The 19,609-nt window shown below is 44.1% G+C and overlaps 1 protein-coding gene across 3 annotated transcripts in view; it reads left to right on the top strand.

Annotated features, from left to right (window-relative positions):
- Nucleotides 1–13,986: 13,986 nt before the first annotated feature.
- The window catches only part of CDK6 (cyclin dependent kinase 6), a 142,177-nt gene continuing 136,554 nt past the window's right edge, over nt 13,987–19,609 (top strand). Inside the window, exons 1-2 of one of the 3 annotated variants that reach the window (XM_066991721.1) lie at nt 13,987–14,519; nt 16,409–16,902. In XM_066991721.1, the coding sequence (XP_066847822.1) occupies nt 16,670–16,902 (233 nt within the window). In that variant the 5' untranslated portion in view covers nt 13,987–14,519; nt 16,409–16,669. Of the gene's footprint in view, nt 14,520–14,577; nt 14,649–16,408; nt 16,903–19,609 lie in introns of those variants that run through there. The other 2 variants (XM_066991718.1, XM_066991720.1) reach the window with 2 other exon arrangements.

Below are 19,609 nucleotides of genomic sequence, written 5' to 3'. Positions count from 1 at the left end.
CACTCTGTGATTCTATGGATATAATAAGAACCAACTTCAGTTTTTAGATGTAATTTAGATTTAATTGAAACCAAAAGGTAATGAAAGTTTTTCTCTATTTATTTTGGTTTATGTTTTTTTACTATCTTGAAAAAAATGCTTTCAGCCTTGTTTTGATTTTTGTTTACTTTTAGTTTCTCTGTTTCTTAGTATTCTTAGATATCAGATCTCAGTATGGCACAAGAAAGATTCTCTGACAATATAACTTACTATCTGTCACGACATATGATACCAACTGCAACAGGCATTCAGGTGAGAGACTCACCTTATGATTTAACCAAAAAAAAAAAATGCATTTACGAAGCTTTGTGTTTCAAATTACTGCAAAATTTTGTGCTACCATCAGATTTTGCAAGACTGTGTCCCATCACCAACTGTTACTCTGTATGTTTTGCTGAAAAAAGTCTGACTGAAGGAATTGCTTTCAGAAAAGTTTGGTTTCTACACTACTGACAAAAGACATGACCTGGGGCCCTGTTGTTTAAAGGCCTGTTGTTTACCTGAGTTTGGTAAAGCATCTTCCAATCAAAGTTATCAACAAAAATTAAATGATGCTAAACCTAACCGACATACATTATTATAATTCACACTTCCTGTAGAAATAGGTACAAATAAAAAGTGGTTCCTTTCTTGTAATAGATGGAGCCAACGTTTGAGTTGTACTCATTCCAACTCTTCTTGCAGTCAGTGGCTCTGCCCAAAATGTAGTCAGTATAGAATTTTGCCCATAGAGTGCTGGTATTCAACTACCTTTTTTTGGCACGCTTTGAGGTGAAGTATTTTTTCCTGTTTTCTAACATTAATCTCCCACCACTGGATAAAACGAACAAACTCAAAAAGAACGGAGAGTCCTGGGATTCATTTCAAAAGTTAGTTAGTGGAACTGGGAGCTAAAAGCAAGCCTTTGATAAGAAACAAACTATGCTGATTTAAAAGAACATTTAATATAATAGTATATTTCCTGTAATTCATAATCCCTACTTCCTCGAGTCTGAAGTATTCCTTTACCTTTTATAATTCTCATTCTTCCTTCTGGGGTTTGTGAAAGAAGATACCTTGTATCATTATTTCTCTTTAATTAAAATCAGAAACAGTCCAGAATGAAGAGATGCCTGGCAGGGTAAGGGAACAACACACGACGGAAGACTTCAGGCACAGGATCCCCGAGGCTACTCTGAATAACCTAATTTCAGGCATTTAAAATAACATATTTCAGTATATGCTTGGGTTTTAGAGTTATGACCAGATACATATTTTTTTTAAAGTTGTGTATTGTCAGCTCTGAAAGATTTTCAAATCTTTTTCTCTGTTTCAGCTACTTCTGCGCACTTCCAAAGCCTACTTCAATTAATTAGTACAGCCATACTTTTCTGAGGTGACAAGAAGGGTCTAGCTTTTGGCTTTCAACAGCCCTGTTTACCTCATCTCAGTCTGGTTATCTGGTCCATTTTTTCCTCATACCTTTGCCATGGATCCAGCTTTAACAGTGACAGGCTTTTAGCTACTGTGGCACAGATCTTCAGTGATTCTATTTCCAAGTGGAAGACAGTAAGTTGCTCAACTTCCATAAACTCATACAAACTCTGTCTCGTTTAAGAACAACCTATATTATTCTTTCTGCTAAAGGACTGAACAACTAAGAAAAAAAAAATCCAAACTCCAGTGCATGGGAAGATAAATATACTTCGTGTCAGTAATTTTTGTTGACCTTTTAGTACCACAGCAAGCATTCAAAATAACCACTTTGTAGTTTCATTTTAAGTTCATACATTGGTTGTTACCTTGCCCCAAAAGGCAGTTGTGTGCCTAATCTGATGTGTGTGGCACTGACAGCTTACTTTGCTGAGTCAAATCTCTTGTTGTGTAGCTGATAGGCGATAACTACAGTTACTGGTTTCATTCCCATGTTTTTTGTTCTGTGCTGAATCATTAGGTTAAAGAGTTGATATGCCAGTGTGTGGTGAGTCTGTAACAGCAATCCTAAATTTCCATTTTTCTAATTTGATGTTGGTGGCTGGTTTTTTGGTTTTTCAGTGTGGGTGAGGTTTTTTGTTGTGTTTTTGTGCATGTGTTTTTTTTCGTTTTGTTTTGTTTTTCTGGATGATGAACACTAAATATTTCATTGATGGATAATAAGTTAAATAAGTAATATTTATCCTCAGATCTCTTTCTTTTGGTGCATGAATAAGTCCACAACCCATTATGGAGATATAAAACATGACTTTGGAAGCAAGAGCCTCAAGTTAGACATCTAAATAATAGACTCGTGGTTTTTTTTAAATCTTTAGAGTCCTGAAAAGCCTCTGAGTTCCCAGCAGCTCCCCTGGAAGGTCTTGCAATCTGCTGGATGGACTTTTGAAAACCAGGCCTCCCATTTGCATGCTTTTCTCCCTTGAACCTTAAATACTTTTTTTTAGAGGAGCTGTCACATCCCATACAAAAAGCTGTCGCTTTTGATGCATCCTGATGTCTGCAGATTTCTGCTGTTTCTTCCCTTATTATGTTAGTTCCTACTTAAAACCAAACCAAACAAATAAAATAAATAAAAAAAAACCAACTAAAACAATTTAGATATCATAACTATAAATGCAAATAACCCTACTAATTGACTGTTGTTTCATTCCTAAAGATTACTGAGCCTCTGTTGGTGGTTCAAGAGTTATCAACATTTTTTTACCTTCAGTGCATGGGAGTTCAGCTCCTCCTTGCAATGTGGGTCTCCCCAGAGCACAATTTTGTGGCAGGCTGAACCCAAACTCTTTAAGAATGAACTCTTTTACTCTAGCACATCAATGCTGGGCCCTGTGTAAAGTGAAAGAGTCTTTGACATGCTCAAGTAGCCTTTCCCTTTCTCTCTCCATGCCTCAGAAGGAGGTTTTACTTGTCATTATACTGCAGTTTCTGATAGCTGGGGATAATTTGTGTTTGGGGGATGAGAACACAACTCACATTCTGAAAAGCATGTGTATATGCTGGAGAAATGTTAAAACTGGAGCAAGAAGCAAGCACTAAGAAAATAAGGAAGAAGGGTAAGGCAATAAAATACTTTTATTCAACAAGCCTACCATACAGCAAAATGGCAAAATGAGGGGGTGAAGGATGCAGCTGAATGCCTGCAGCCTCGCTGCCTCCTCTGCCAATGCCAGAACTTGGGAAAGCCATGGGCAGGCAGCTTTGCTCTCAGGGTCCTGCCCTCAGCCCTTCTGCTCCCGCTCTGTGGCTGGAGCAGCTGACACCTAACTCAATGTGGCAAAATTCAGTTTTCCTTCCACCTTGTACCAGTCTCTATTTTCCTATCCATACATTTTATGCAGTGGCTGTACTGAGTTTAGTGGCTTTGTGGGGCTTTGCAGTGTCTTTATAGAGTACATAGCTATGAAAGTTCATTGCTTGACCCTCAAAACTCACTACTTCTCTACCTAGAACCCCAAATCTAATAGTTTTCAGGTGTTCTCTGTTTTTTCCCAGTCCAGGGATCTATCTCAAATTTTTATTAACAGCATAGGGGGAACATTTACTGCTTCCTCTATATATAGCCAAGAGAAGCCAAGAGAAGAGATCAGGGGATGCAATCTTTGATGATGTAAAGCACAGTAAGAAAAATCCAATTAGAAAAGCATCCGTCATCTGATCCCAACTATTTACACTGTTTTTAGAAGAGCAAAGAAAAAGATTCGTATTTTCCAAAGGAGAATGAACCTTGACAGAAGCAATATTTTCTGTGGTGCCACATGACATTTTTTTCCTTCAGGAATGGGTATAACAGAAAAGGCAGTCTTACGCAGCATGCCTGTATTTTAGCCGCTCCACTTTCATGCAATAAAAAAAAAAAGTGAGAATTGCAAGAAGGTTCTTATCTTGCAATAAAATCCTTTAGATAATTAGTCTCTGATAAACAGTGTTTCAAGTGTGGGGAATTGCCCTAACTATAAGATAAGTATAAGAACACCTTCAGTTTTTAACTGCAACAATCTGGCTTTCTCTGAATGGCAGGTGTTATGGCAAAGCTGTTACTCACAACCGTTAAGAGCTTTCAAGGGCCGTGGAAACAATATGTAAACTTATACTTGGAAAGAAACCAGTCTAACTTCTGCCTTCTGATAGACTTATGAGAAGCCTATTGTTCTTGGTAGATTTTTTAAATTACTATCTTAATGACTTCTGTGCTACATTACATAGAACATTTCTGGAAATATCTTGTACTCAGACTGCAGCCCCAAACAGAAACCCGAATTACTGAATTCAGTGCACTTCAGTTTCGGCAGTAGGAGTGGGAGTTTTCAGGACTCTGATTATAAATCTGGACATTTAAATTCCTTGCAAGCTACATTTTGATGCATTAGGCTTTCCTGGAATCTGGCCATATATAAGAATAAACTGAAATATTCAGTCATAGAGTTAACATGGAGAAGTTCGTTTCTGAACTGTGCCAAAGGGTAGATCTATTAGGTGTTTCCAGTTGTGACATAAAAGCAGATCAGGGAAGTTTAATCAGTGAAGTAGACAGAAAGATTTCAATAAGAGCTGCTCTTACACCAGTAATAGAAAGGCTAGATGAAGAGGTCTATGCACATGTATTTCTTCTATTGCTTTCTGCTCTTGTTTGTGGTTTGTTTTTTTTTCCCTAAATATTTATAAAATAAGTGCAGTAAATTTTGACATGGGCAAGATTTTAGAAAATCAAAAAAAAAGAAGAAAAAAAAAAAGGTATGTTTGCCTGGAATTTGAAATTTCAGAAGTATGTCTAAGCCAATCTGCAGTGAAACACTACAGCAAGTCCCCGGGTCCAAGTCCAAGTCTATCTGTCCTGGTGGGAACAAGCCGCAGGTCCTGTCCAGCCCAGGAATCTGGGTTTACGTTCTGTGGGAAGCGTGGCAGAGAGATCAGGCGAAGGAGGGGGAAGAGGGAGCGGTACACACCCTGGTCTTGCCCCGACATGGAGCACGGCAGCACTCCCAGGTCTCTCAACTTAGAAGGAACCCCAGCATTCAGCACAATCTTGTTCGTAATTTTGTCATTTATTAAATTTGATTTCAATATATTTATGTTATCGCAAAATACACAGATATGCAGTTCAACCCTCAGGTGATTTTTTTGCTTCTTAATGTCATCTCTTTTTCATACTTGGTGAGGTTTTGTCAGTGATGTTAGATCTTGTTCAGAGCAAAATATTTGAGCTGTGTGTGTACACGCATGTGCGCCTCTGTACACCCACGCTTGAAAGGTGATGCAATTTCTTATTAAAGTTTGGGATACTCTTAGCTAGGAAATGATAAGAAAGGATTTTACTTCGATATCATAAATTATGACAGTGCTCCTCTTGTAGGACCCTTCACCCTCTTCTTCCTGTGAAGCAGGAATAATGGACTCACAGTAGCAATGGTGAGGCTGGTGCATGCACCATTTCTTATTAGCTCAATCTAGTCTTGTGTATTGACAGGAGAGGCAAGGCTAGGAACTCAAACTTAAGATTTTTAATGCCTAGTTCTAGTCATCAGACAGCTTCCTTTATTTTGAAAAAGTTATAAAAGAGCAGGGAACCAATAGTACATTGCTTAAACTCTTCTCCAATGCATACATTATTAAACACTACCACAAACAGTGCTACAAAGATCTTCGCTCTGATCCAGTGCAGCTGTTCCTATGTTTTTTAAAAGTTGGGTTTTGCCATTATCTGGTACCTGAAATGCCATGTTTATCTCTTCTGCTTGGTATAGAAATTTAAAATGTGACATCCTGACATCAATGTTCGCTTTTAATAACTACTGCACGTTGCTTGCACCAGGCATGAAAAGAAAATATTAATTTTCTAAACCAGCTTAAGGAGTGTATCTCTTGACGAAGGCCAGACTGCATTCTCAGAACTGACCATCCTATAATAGTGGTCGTGCTAGTAGGGAATATTGGCAGTCATCCATTGTACATAATGTAGTGCATAATTATATTTGATAGAAACTTTCTGGTATGTGTGGATAATAAACAGTTCATGTATTTATGAATCTGGAATGTTCCTAAAATGAGTTAGTGCATGCTCAACGTTAGTTTCCCAAGTCTTTTTCATACTGTAGTATTACATTACACTTACTAAACAGATTAAAATGTATTGCAGCCTTAAGGGATACATTATTCCTGTGGACAAGCAAGGGCATTTATGCAAGTAACATCGATTGATTTTAATAGAAGTTAGTTATGCATGTAAATCCATGTGCAATGAGATCACATTGTACTCTACAGAATACTGGCAGAGGTGCTTTCATCCTGAAAACACAGCAACCCACTTCTTGCAGAGTCTTTCTCTTGAAAGAGTGGACAGCAAAATTTTATAGCTGCTGTTGTTTACATGACTTTAGCATGCATTGCATTTTATGCCTGCCATAGAAATAATGAGGTGAAATAATGAGGTCTGCACAAACATGTGGTATAATAAAATCTACAAAGTAATGGTTTGGATTCTCTAGTGCTGTATTTCTAAGCCTATGTCATGGGCAATAGTAAAGTGTTTGCCAGAAGCCACCAGCCCCTGCCCAATGACTCTAGAGAGAGATGAAAAATCTACAGCAGCCTCCATTCCACTCAAAATGGCAGCTATTCCCTCAACATTAAATAGTTATCTCCTCATGGAGATAAGACTCATGTAGTTGACTTTGTAGGCAGTGTAATACATACCACGACCTTATCTAATAAAGTTTCTAATTTAAAGTGCATGGGTATTTTAGATGGCATGGTGGTTGGGTATATGGACATCACTGACCAGCATTAGCAACACTGTGCTTGTTTATGGCAGTTTACACACGAATGCCATCAGTGGATCACACATAGAGGTAAATTACACAGGCTGGATTAATTTATTGTCATTCCAACTAAATGCTTGCTCTTAATTTTTCCCTTCTTTCTTATCCCAGCCTTCTAATCCATGGAGTTGTGTAAGGCAGATAGATTTCCTCTTTCCAAATTGTTGCTGTGTATTTACAAGCTAACTGTGATGACCCAGAGGTGGGTGTACTCATGTGACACACAGTGATCAGCATTAAACACTTGCTGTTAAATGCTAAAAAGCAATTAGCTACAGGCTTTCCATGTGCCCAGGCTCTTCCAGAATATATGAAGTTACTGCATTATCTGAAAAGTTCTGCCTTCTGTGACAGCTGTTGTTGATGCTTATAAAGTATCGTAGTCTGTACTCAGGAATGGTGTGTAATCATAAATGTATACTGCTAGATGGGAGATGATCCCAGAAAGACCTAGTCCATCCCAGTGCTCTGGAGCAGCATTAGATCATTCCCAGAAGATGTTTGCCTCTTGAAGTTGCCTGACCCGTGTGCTAGAATTCTTGTTCTTAACTCAATGCTTATCTTCAGAAAATGTATTCTGATTTCTAACATAGACCTGTAAATCAAGCCATTCAGTTCTTGATACAGATCAAGAAGCAGCACAGATCTGATGGAGCTGGATAGACTCAGATAAATCAGTCACTGACACAGCACCAACTCTCAGTTATTTCTACGTGATAAAACGCAGCTTCCTAACGGGGGCTGCTGGATTGCAGCTGCTCTGTGTGTCCCCATCAGCTGATTGATATGACATGATGCTTCATTGGGGCTTTAGGGCAGCAGTTTCTTACCAGGTCCCAGAAGTTTTATACTACTCATTTCTTCTGCAGTCAAGTGTTACATTATTTCAGTTTAATTCTTACTACATTTATTTTTTACTGACTGACACCAGAGGTTGTATGTGGCCCTGTTCCCATTCAATTTATTGGCTAAATGTTCATTAACTTATAGTGATATCATACCGGGCATGTTCCTCTCTTACACACTAATTTTTCTAGAACACTATGACAAATGTTGCTTCTTTTTATTAAGCAGGAATCAATATGCAATTTGTCTCTGCAATGTGACTGTACAGATGGCACACTAAGGTTCCCGGTGAACTGGTGATTTTCAGATCAAATTTACGGAATTCCCAAGTGAAACACATAAAAGGTTTACTGGCCACCCACCGAATAAGTGCCGTGTGGGCTTGGGGATAAGCTGGGCTCTTTCTGCATCACTGGAGGAAACATGCAATTGGAACATGTTTAAGAACTTGGTCCCTGCATTATCTGCATTCAAAGTCTGCTCCCTTTCTTTGTAACACTAACAGAATAAAAATGTATAAAATCTTTCATTAGTCACTGTTACCAACAGATAAGCTGTGTTTACTAGGGGCCAGATCAGCTGGGTAAAGTCATTTTTTCTGCGGCCAACTTTTCTGATCAGAGCTACCCTTTAAAATAAGTCATATTGTGAGTCATCTTTTAAGAGCTGAATGGCACAAGAAGTTCATGATTTTGGTGTGCAAATCAAACAGGGTTTTCTTTGGAAGCTTCTATGGACAACATCAGTTTTCACAGCTAAAGAGCTGGCTCTGTTTCTCTCCCATACCGAATGGCAAGCAGAGATTAAGAATAAGCATTCTAGAAAACATATGAAGAAAAAAAGATCTAACCATGCACCAAACATATATGCATAGGTATACACCTACTTATCTGAAGAAGATGTAAAAGCCAGTGAAACAAAGAGAACAGAAAGGAATAGGGAACTCTTACCCATGCCAAATATTACTCTAAAGAAGTGTAGAAGAGCGTAACGCCAGCAAGTGTTGACTGCAACTTTGGGAAAGCACATGGAAGAAGCACTGTGTCCCTCAGTCACTGGCTCTTGCCAGCTACTGGGTGGCCGATACTTCTGCCCCTTCAAGCCCCCTTCCAAAATCTTAATCTTGGGGCCAAGACAGCCAGCCCTGGGATCAGCCCTCAGAGCTGGAAGGAGAGGACTGGCAGCATGGGACCACAGATGGGAGATGGCAGCAGCTCCTGCAGTGTCCCACCTCGAGCCGCTTGCCACGGGGTCCTGGGATGAGCTGGCAGTGCCCGCCTCAGCAGCCCCCGCTGGCTTGCTTCCCTGCTCTCACTCCTGCTAGGGACCTGATCGCCCACCAGCTTCCACCGCAGCACAGCCCGGCTGCCAGTGCCTCAGCACCAAATCTGCCACCGTAGAGCTGGCATGCCATGGGTGATCCCTGCCCTAGATCATAGGATCAGGGCTCCAGAAACCTCCTTCTTCTTGCTCTGTTGTTTTTTTGTTTGTCTGTTTGTTTTTGATTTGGTTTGGGTTGTGTTGGTTTTTGTTGTTTGTTTGTTCGTTTGTTTTTTGCCTGCTGATCTGCAGTGTGATTTTGCAATTTTGGGGAAATCTTTCCACTTCTCCCTCCTTCCGTTTCCCTGGTCCAGACTGCAAGCTATATGGTACCAAGACTGCTTTGCAGTGTGATGCTGCACAGGGGGGAAGTGCAAAAGAGGGTGCAAAGCTAAAGCTTTAAGGGAACAATGGAAACACAGTGAGCTGTTTTCTGGGGAAAAAATAATATATAAAGTATACATTTTGCCCTTGATCTTCCATTGCATAATAATCCCAAAAGTCAGCTTTCTGAAGAAAGATGATGAAGTTCTCTAGCTCCTAAAGAGCTGGCCAAGAAAATCTGCCTGGTGGATGCATTCAGGTACTTCCTTGGAAGATGCAGACACAGTGAGAGCAAGCCCGCTGTATTTGGAGGCATGCTTTTCACATGGCACGTTTCTTGGCCACTCCTGCGACTGGTAATTACTAAAGCATACACAAACAAATATGGGGAAATATGTGTATGCTTACATGCCTAACATCATGTTATGGTTCTTTGTACTGAGAAACAATAGCCCCACAGAATAGTTTATTACTGTAATAACGGAAAGATACAATTTGTAAAACATAAAATTATCTGCTATAAACAAAGGCTCTGATTGAAAGAAAAATAAACTAAAAAATCATACAGTAATTGGCTTAGATACCTTAATCACTGCCAATTATACAGTGGTTGCATACATTTTACATGGATTAGATAGTATTTTCTCTCACCTGAATTAGTTAAAACTTTATGATAATATTAATTCATTACTGTTGATTAATTATTTTCTGTAAATATGATTTACATTTCCTCTGTGTTCTTTTTCAACTATCTAAGAAGGTACATATGGAAAATACTTTAATATTTAGTATTGGAATGAATTCTTGGTGTTCAATTTTATCACATTTCTTATTATGCCTATGCAGCATTAAAAGTAGCCTAGAAGTATTTAGTATACATTTATAGTCCCTTTTCACACACAAATAGCACAGCTAATGGTAGGTGAAAACCATTATTCCCCAAGTTGAGTATGAGATGTGATATCTGAAATATGTTTTCAGGAATAATTATCTATGCAGTGTAAGTACTAGTTGTTTTGTTTATAAAACCTCTTTCAGCTTGCTAAAGGGAACTTCTAAAAAGCCTTAATTTATGCTACTATTTTCAAACAAATTCTGGCTTTTTCTAAATATTTGTATTCTGAAGAGCCGACTTATGTCTCTCCTGCAGTAGTTGGGCTCTCATCTGTTTAGGTGTTTTCTTGAGGATAAATGCCTAAAAAAAATGTTAAAAATCATGTCAACCCAGACTGACTATGCAAGCGAACAAACAAAACCTGTTGATAACACCATAACCAAAGCAAACTATTTTCCAAAAGCTTTTTGAAAATATGTGCTTTGAACGGCAAGTTTCATGCTGGCTTGTAGAGAACACTTCTTGAAAGATCAAACTGTGAATCCCCAGCAGAACCTCAGCTGTTCCCGAAACACAGATAAAATACACAAAGCACAACAATGCAGTGTGTCTCATCCTTTTTGAAAGTCTTAGTGCATTCATCACACTTCTTGGTATTGCCTACTACCAGCTTCTTTTAATCAACTGCTTTATAGTCATTCTGGTAATTGCTCGTTACCCATTTCCATACCACTGGCTTATTCACTATTTCCAGCAAAACTTTACATACCTTGTTTTTATGCTTATGATTTATATACAGCATATAACACAATTTCATCTTTGTTTTTATGTGGTTTAATTGCAATTTATTTCCAATTCAAATAATACATTAGAATTTTCCTGGTTTAAGTGTAGTTTAGTGTGAGTTGTTTCTCTTTTTCAGTGTTATTCAAAAATATTAGAACTAAAAAGACTGGAATTGAAAAACAGTGAATAACATATTTTCACAAGTAAAACTGATGGATGTAGAGAGAGATTTTAGATATACATTTCACTATACTTTCTCTTTAGATATACATTCCCAATTTTTGTTATTTTTTCTAGTAAAAATAAAATAAAAAGAAAACTTTAGAATTAGGTAAGCTTAGAATTAGCAGCAAAGGTTATTCTGACTTCATTTCCTAACAATATTTAATGAACTTCTTAAAGCATTAGATTCTCAAAATATATGTAAATTGCTAAAAATGAAGATGTTTTAAATTATAAAGGAAATAAGGGATTTATTAATTTCTCTATGGAAAAGCCTCCGTTGTTGATAAAATACAAAATATATACTTACCTATTCTAAATCAAAAATGTTAGAAGTAGTGTTTCTTTCATGAAAGCAAGGCATGAAACATGTTTAAAATGTTGTTATGAAAAGGGAGAAAGCCTTTATTTAAAGTACATTGTTTTGATGATTTCTAATGTTTATAAAATGGGTATTATTTGAAACATTGTCTTGACCCTGAGCTTTAAAACAAATGTAATAGATTTTATATTTTCTAAGAATCCCGACAATTCATGTAAGTAATTTCAACCTCTGCAACAAATTATTTGCAACATCATCCATTTTATCCGATGTTCATATTTAATTGTGTCTGGAAGTTTCTTCCGAAAATCACTTAACTTTTTAATAAAGAAAATTGAGAAAATCGTTGTAGGTCAGTCTAGAGGGTTTTGTGGCTTCTTTGAACTCTATACTTGGGACACAAAGTGGGTGGGGGGAAAGGAAAAAAATAGTGACATCATTTTTTGAAAAAGTCCCCGAAAAATCTTAGCGTGGTGTCAAGACACATTAACTGTCTTGCACTTTTGTGCTTGAAATTCATTCCGTCTGGCAGAATGAGCATCATCGTCTCTCATGGCAGTCCTGTTGGCTTCACCACCCAGATCTGCAGATAAAGTATTTCTGAAGGAGAGGAGCATTGCAGATACTGCCCAGAAAAATACAGGGAGAATATGGGCTGGAAGGCTAAGTTTGTGTTCAACAGTCTTAATTAACAGGATGGTAAGCCAGCACTTTTGAATACAGAGGTAAGTGTCAGGGGACTGGAGAAATCTCTCCCCCATGTTTGCCCTGAAGTGTGGCTGTACGTTTACCTCCCCAAAGGACTCGGTGTGCCCTTGCTCCCTTCTCACGAAAGAAAGATACATCGAAGGAAAACATAAATATCACAATTCGAAGAAACAGCGAGGTAATGAAAGTGCTTGTGAACCTTTTCACATCTTTTAGGAAAAGACTTGACGTGTGTGTTTGAATCTTTGACACCTTTGCATCAAAAGGTTATGGGGTTTGCCATTAGCTTTGGCATCTTTTTCTGATAAGTCACGGACTTCGGAAGTCGTTGCGGAATTTCTGTGATTTTAAACAAAATACATTCTGAGCATAAATTAAGCTCTTGTGAAGTATGCCTGGTCTTCTGCAAGCCCCCACGTGGAACTGGCCTTTTCCTTGGAGGTGCCCATGGCTCCCGCTCTCCTTTTTCCCCAGGGGCACTCGGAGGAGGGTCCCCTCCTGCTCCCAGCCACCTGCCCCTCACCTCTCCCGGGTGCTCTTTCTGAACCTCCAGGGGCAGAAGGGTACCAGGAGCTGCTGGCAGCGGGTTTGGAGCCTGAGCAGCATGTTTCACGTAAGCTCTGTGATTTCATACGTGTTCGCCAGCACTGAGAATCCAGACTGAGTAATTACATGCTTCTTTCTGCTATGAATTCTTTTTGTTTGTACAGTACTAGATCTACTATTTTTTAGTTTCTCGATCTCTAAACTGTATGGTGTACGATACCAAGCCCTCAACACACACTTTCGAGTTATAAACCCACTTAGTGAAATTACAATTCCCATTGTAAGAGGAGATGTGGCTCACTCTTTCCCAGTTAAACCACCGTAAAGGCTGGCTCCGGAGCTGGGGGATGGCCACCCCTGAGGTCCCGAGAAGGATGTGCAGGGAGGTACCAGCCGGGAATTAGGCTCCCCACATGTGCGTTCAGCCCGAGACCCCCCCCCCATGCAGACGGAGTAGACTGGCATCTGTTTTGTGATTTAATTTTTTTATTTTTTTTATTTCCTGCGGTGAATTGCACTATTTGTAGGAAGCAGCTCCGCACAAAGCTCCCCGCAGCAGAGCCGGCGGCGTGCTCGGAGCCCCCCCCCCGCCGCCCCCTGCCCCGGCGTCTCCGGGGGCAAGGACCTCGCCTCGGCGGGCGGCGTTGGGGGGGGGGGGGAATCTTTCGTGGTGTTTCCCGAAACCATTCGTGGCTGCTGCTTTCCTTCCCTAGCCCCGTGGATAAAAAAATTAAAAAAATAAAAATATAAAAATATAAAAAGTCGGGTTTTCCCCAGGGCAAAAAAAAATAATAATAATAATAATACAGAGGTTATTCTCGGGAAGGGGTGGGGGCACAAAAAAAAAGCCACCGGGAAGGGTAATTCTGTCCCAGCGCCGCCGAGCCCGAGGAGCGAGAGGGAGGCACCGAGCGGTGCCGCGCAGCGCCGAGCACGGCGGGGCCGGGCCGGGACCCCCCGGGGCGCCTCGCTCGGGGCCGGGCCCGGCCGCGGCGCTCGCGGCGACCCTTGCGGTATGCGGCCGCCTTTGGCAGAGGCACATGAAGGATTTCATTGAGTGTGAAGACAGAGAGCAGAGACAGAAAGCAGAAGGAGGCGGCTGCAGCCTTTGTAGTCGGGGAGGAATGCGGAAATGTTGAAGCACTATGTCAAACTTTTTTTGAAACGGGGTCAAGTCACATTCAGCCAGCGTGGGAAAGCAAGGGAAAAAAAAAAAAAAAAAAAAAAAAGTTGAGGAGAGGGGAAAGGGAAAAAAAAAAAAAAAAAAAGCAAGCTGCCGCTATGCTCGCAGGCTGAGCGGAGGCCGGCAGAGCGAGCGGGGCGAGCAGCGCAGCCGGGGCACGGCAGCCCGAGGCCGGTGCCCGAGCCCCGCGGCGGGGCGGCTGCGGGCGCGTCGCAGCAGCGGCGGCGGCTCCCCGGGGGCCGCCGGCCGCGTTTATTTTTTAATTTTTTTTTTTTTTTTTTTCTTCGGCGTTTTCGTTTTCCCCGAGCAGCGTGGGGGCGGGAGGAGAGGGCTGGGGGACGAGTGGGAGCTGCCTTCTGCGCCAAGGTGCAGCCCGGCGGCGGCGGGAGGATGCGAGCCGAGGGCGGCCGGGCGGCGGAGCAGCAGCAGCAGCAGCAGCAGCAACACCAGCAGCAGCAGCAGCGGCAGGAGCAGCAGCAGCAGCAGCAGCAGCTACCTGTGTGGCCCGGGCGGCCGCTGCCGGGACCTGCCGGAGACATCGCCATGTGAAGGGGCAGACCCCGGGCCGGCTCTCCACCCCGCCTCGCTCAATGGGAGGTTTGTTTTAGGGAGGACTCACCCCCTCCCTTCCCAGCCACCCCCTTCCAACCCCCCCCCCCCCCCCCCCAAGGGCTGAGGATTATTTGGGGAGCTGGTGGCGGTGGAGGCGGCCGTGGCGCACAGCAGGTAACGCGGGGCGCCCATGTGCTCCGCACGGCCGGCCCGGCGCCCCGGCCCCCACGCCGCGCCCCCCCTCGCCCCCCCACGGACGCCTCCTTTCGGGGACCGTGGGTCGCCAAACCCCCCCTCTCCCCCCCAAGGGGGCCGGTGTGGGGGGCCGGCGGGGACGGGGGGCTGCCCACCCGGGGAGCCGGGGTGTGGGGGGGGTCCCCTTGTCCCCCCCCCGAGAAGCGCAGCCCTCTCCCCCGGGGGGGGGGGGGGGGGAAGCGTCGGGACGCGGCTCCCCCGCGTGTCCCCGCCGCGTGTGGGGCGGCCGCGGAGGGCGAGCTGCGTGTCGCGGCCGGGGGTGCGGAGCAGGGGAAGGGGACGGAGGTGAGGCGGGGGGCCCCTCCGTGGGGGGGGACACGAGCGGTAACTTTGCAGCGGGCTCCGCGGCCGCCCGGAGCCAGGCCCGCCACCCCCGCGGCCACGCACACGCGCGACGCGGTGCCCGCCGCCGGGGGGCGCCTCGTGGCGGCGGCGGGGCGCGGCCGGGCCGGGGCCGGGGGCCGGGGGTCGCGGGCAGGTGTCCCCTCGCCGGGGGGCAGCGCCCGGGGAGCGGGGGTGCTCCGGAGGCCGCGGGGCAGGGCACGCCGCAGGGTGCGGAGGAGGGCACGGGGGGCTGTCCTGGGTTAGTGCTCGGTGGCTTCTGAAATGTGCAAGATCGGCGTGAAGGTGAAAAAAATGAGCGAAAATAGCTGTAGGTTCAAGGTAGGGGATGGCCGGCTGAGGTGTCCGGGGGACTTTGATCCTAGCACGGTAAAATAGGGTGTAGGGGAGGGTTGCAGCCCTCAAAGTGCCGATATAAATATATTAAAAAGAGGCAAGGAATAAAGGAGAGCGCTGACATGGAGCTGCTGTGAGGGGAGAGGGTTTGCCCCCAGTCGTGGTGTAGATGCGTGGATGAATCTGGATGCAGAGGGAAGCGGTTCTGCCCTCCCGCCTCGTGCACTAGGCAGCAGACCATGAGACCATGCTGTTCCTGAAGACCATCTTCCATCACGCACCCAGCCCCACAGCGATCAGCAAGGAACTGCCACTTGTGTGTCCCATGGCAGCAGCATCCACAGCTAAATCCCTTGCGTGATCACAAGTTTCATGAATGTACCGTAGCATACAATGCTCGGAAACATGTTAGTATCGTGTTATATATGTACGTATTTCTCCTCCCACGAGGCAGGAACTTGTCTCTTGCAATGTCTTCATGCGGTGCTTAGCACAGCGGAGAGCAGATCAAGGCTGGAACCTCTCAGGGCTATCACTTACAATAAGTCACAGTAACATGGCACGGGATGTATTTCAAGGACTCCTCTATGCGATGTCCAAGAAACCTTGGAGTCCCACATTCCTGCCATACGCTGCTGGACATAGCTTGCTGTCACATGTGTGTAGGTAACTCCCCCATCCACCTCCTCGGTGTCCCCCAGGGCCGCATTCAACCCTTTGCTCAGGAAAATCCCAGAGCACGTGGTTGCTCTGTGGCTGTGCGTTGTAGCTTTCTGGGCAGAGCACGATAACTACCCAGCATAGTATCAGCCGTGCAGCGATGTCAGCCCCTTGGCAGCCTGGTGGTTCACATCTTCCTTTGCACCACGTTTTTTGCTGTGCATGTAGTTGTCTACTTCATTAGCTTAATTTTGTCTGTTTTTAAACCGTGTGAAGTGATGAGGTAAACTAAAGCACAACGGCAACACTAACTCCCCTTTGTTGCTTGGTTGCTCCTCCAGATCTAACTGGCCTCACCCAGACAATGCTCCCAAAGACTGTATGATAATTTCTGGCAGCCGCAAGAGGAGGCACGTCGGGGTCCGTGCAGCAGAGGAACAGGACCAGGGGGCCGAGACCTTCCTCCTGCCCACGTGGCAGGGCTACCAGGTGCGTGGCAGACCCGCAGCGCGAGCCAAGTGCTATAGCCTTCAGAAAGCCAGCAGGGACGGAGTGCCGCCCCGAGGCACCCTGGGCACGGGAGGAAGAGGAGCAGCGGCAGCATGGATAAGGACAGCACAAACCTGGCTGACCAGCAGTATGAGTGTGTGGCCGAGATCGGTGAAGGAGCCTACGGGAAGGTGTTCAAAGCCCGGGACTTGAAGAATGGAGGCCGCTTCGTGGCGCTGAAGCGGGTGCGGGTGCAGACCAGCGAGGAGGGGATGCCGCTGTCCACCATCCGAGAGGTGGCAGTTCTGAGGCACCTGGAGACGTTCGAGCACCCCAACGTGGTCAGGTGAGGGAGCGGGGCACGCGGCCTGCCCAGCGGGGTCCCCGTGTCGCTGTGTGCGTGAGGCGAGTTGGGGTACATACATGGACTGGGCACCAGTTTGGGTTTGTGGATGGAGCAAGCGCTCAGACGTGTACACAACGTGCGGTTTGAGGTTTCAGCAGGCCGTGGTGCTGCCTGCCAGACCTCACCTCATCCCTGTGCATTGCCTCCCACACACACAAACACCCATCTCCAGAGGCATAGGTGTGTGACTTAAGTGCTTGGGTGGATGGGCAAGGAGCCACACATACACTATTTCCTCAGGCGTGAGGGAGAATGAAAAAACCGACGACTCTTTTTGTCCCAGGTATTAGCTCTGCCAGCTGCAGCTGATCTTTAGCAGCCCTATTCATTATCAAAACGGCAATGATTATGAGAGTGTTAGTGGATTGTGCATTTCACCTTTTTAGATGCTTTTATGGAGGTTGTTGATTATTACATTAAAGAGACGCAAGGGCCTAAGACTTCAAGCTTTCAGGAGGTCTCACAACTGAATGCTGTCTGACTGTTAGTAACTTCACCAAGTGCTGCTGATGGTGCTACCAAGAGTGCGGAAGGACAAAAGGCAGGCCTTACTCTCTAAACGGTGACAATGACAGCAGGATTTCCCTCCTGCTGGTAGCATAACCCTGAATAAATGCCCCGTGTTCCTGGGCAGGTTCTCCCAGTGTTAAGGCTGGCCCTGCCACGAGCTCTCACCTTGCTGTAGCTGGAAACCTCCAGCAGCCAATTTGGTCAATAACCATTATTCTGGCTGGCACCTAGTGATGCCAGGGGCATAAATTTCAAAAGTGCGTGCATCCAAGTGTGGGCAACGTATCACATCTGGTCACTGAATCAGGTGACTTGGTTTACAGAGGAGCACACCCAATCTCCTTTCTTGGCAATAGAGATAATTGAGAGTTCCTAAAATCTCTGAAATCCAGTTCAATAATTTTGGTGAGTAAGTATGGGTTTAGGTGCCCAGGTTTAGACATTTACATACTTGAAAATCATAAGCCTTTGTTTGGGAATAATTGGCTTTTGCCCCAAGTCGCATTTCAGACACAAGGGCTCGGGATGTGATGTGTCGGGGTGTTTGGGACATTGGCTGCACACCTACTTCCACAAACAAGCAGGGGAATGTAAGAAGCAGTTTCAAACACTCTTCTGAAACAGGAGGAATGCTATTTTAAAAGTCACCTCTGTTGTGCATATTTTTAATCTGTAGAGCAGATGAAGCTCTGAGTAGCACTTTGGAGTGGTTGAAATCGTGTCCTTGTAATGAGAGATTATTTGAAAATACTTGAATGCCTCAGATCCATTACAGAAGATGGTAGAAGAGTTTGTAATCTACTGAGATTAAAGGTCTATTTTTATGTTATGTAAATATATTCAGAGAAGGAAATACTATAAATGAAGATCTGCAGTTTTATGCAGCTGACCTAGCGGTACTAAATGTCGGAACATATTTTGCTCACAAAAATGTTCATTGTTTGTGCATGCAGTCTGGAAACTGGTATCGTGGCCAGGTTAGTAAGTAAAAATAATGGCAAATGCATTGTCTGCATACTGGATTAGAAGGTACAACATTTTCAGAGCACTGGGATAGCCACGCAAATATTTGAGGTCAGATTTTTTGCGAAGGGGACATCTAGCTATCTTCTGAATTTTACAGGCAAGTAGCCCGAGACAAATGAGTGAGCAATGCAAATCTCATGTCAAATCTGTTATCTCTGAGTAAGGCGTGTGTGATCCATGAGTCGTTCAATGCAAACCAACAGTCATTCTGTGAGTCAAAATTTAGACACACTGCATGCAGTTGAGCCGCATATGACCTGTGCTGCTGAGCAAGCGTGGTTGTGGTGCTCTGGCATCAGCTGACAGCAGCAGCAGAAGCCACAGGCCACGTCTTGTCATGCCCAATGCAGATGGTAGGGTTGGGCTAGCCAGGGAAGACCATAAGGAGCTCAGCCCAGAGCTGTTCTGTCTGCGTGAAGTGGTGCTGAACGTGAAGAACAGTTTGGGAAGGAGAAGACCCAGCACTTGCTAGGTAAAGATGTAGCTCCATGGTTTTGTTGGTCACGGAGCCTCGACACAGGACCAGCTGAGCGACTGCAGCCTGGGATTGGCATGGCAGCCTTAGAGTCCCTTCCTTTAAAATCCTGAGAAGTGCTTAGTGTCAAAACTGGTTTCTAGTGCTTGGCACTGGGGATGGAAAGGAATTTTCTCCATAAAGTAGAAATGTCTAAATAGCATAGAATAATTTTAAACAGAAAAATTGTCATATTTTTCCATGCTACTTCTTGCTAATTATGAGAGGTTTTGTTCCTCGTCCCTTCTATCCAAGTCTCTTGTTTCCATATTCATACCATGCGGTGATGCATTTGTCACAGCACAGTTGCTTTTACAGGAATTAGATAATGAAGTTAGATAAGACCTGATGGCAGAATAAAGCAGAAAGAGGTGCGAGGTGAGAAGTGAAAGGAAGTCTAATCTTCAGCAGAAAAGTGATGGTAGTCTAAGTCTCTGGACTGTTAACTGTAAAGTGAATAAGGCCTGGTGGACTGACCAAAATTTTTGAAAGACTGTCAAAAATAGCATACAGAAAGGCATGGGAAAAATACAGTAAAAAGGATGATCGCTTTGCACTTAAAATATTCTCCTGTTCACATTTGCCCTTGTAGAAAGG

This window comes from Anser cygnoides, chromosome 2 (genome assembly GCF_040182565.1).
Source record: "Anser cygnoides isolate HZ-2024a breed goose chromosome 2, Taihu_goose_T2T_genome, whole genome shotgun sequence".
Classification (NCBI taxonomy): domain Eukaryota; kingdom Metazoa; phylum Chordata; class Aves; order Anseriformes; family Anatidae; genus Anser; species Anser cygnoides.
The sequence above is the reverse complement of the archived record's forward strand: the minus strand, read 5'-3'. Positions and strand labels throughout refer to the sequence as shown.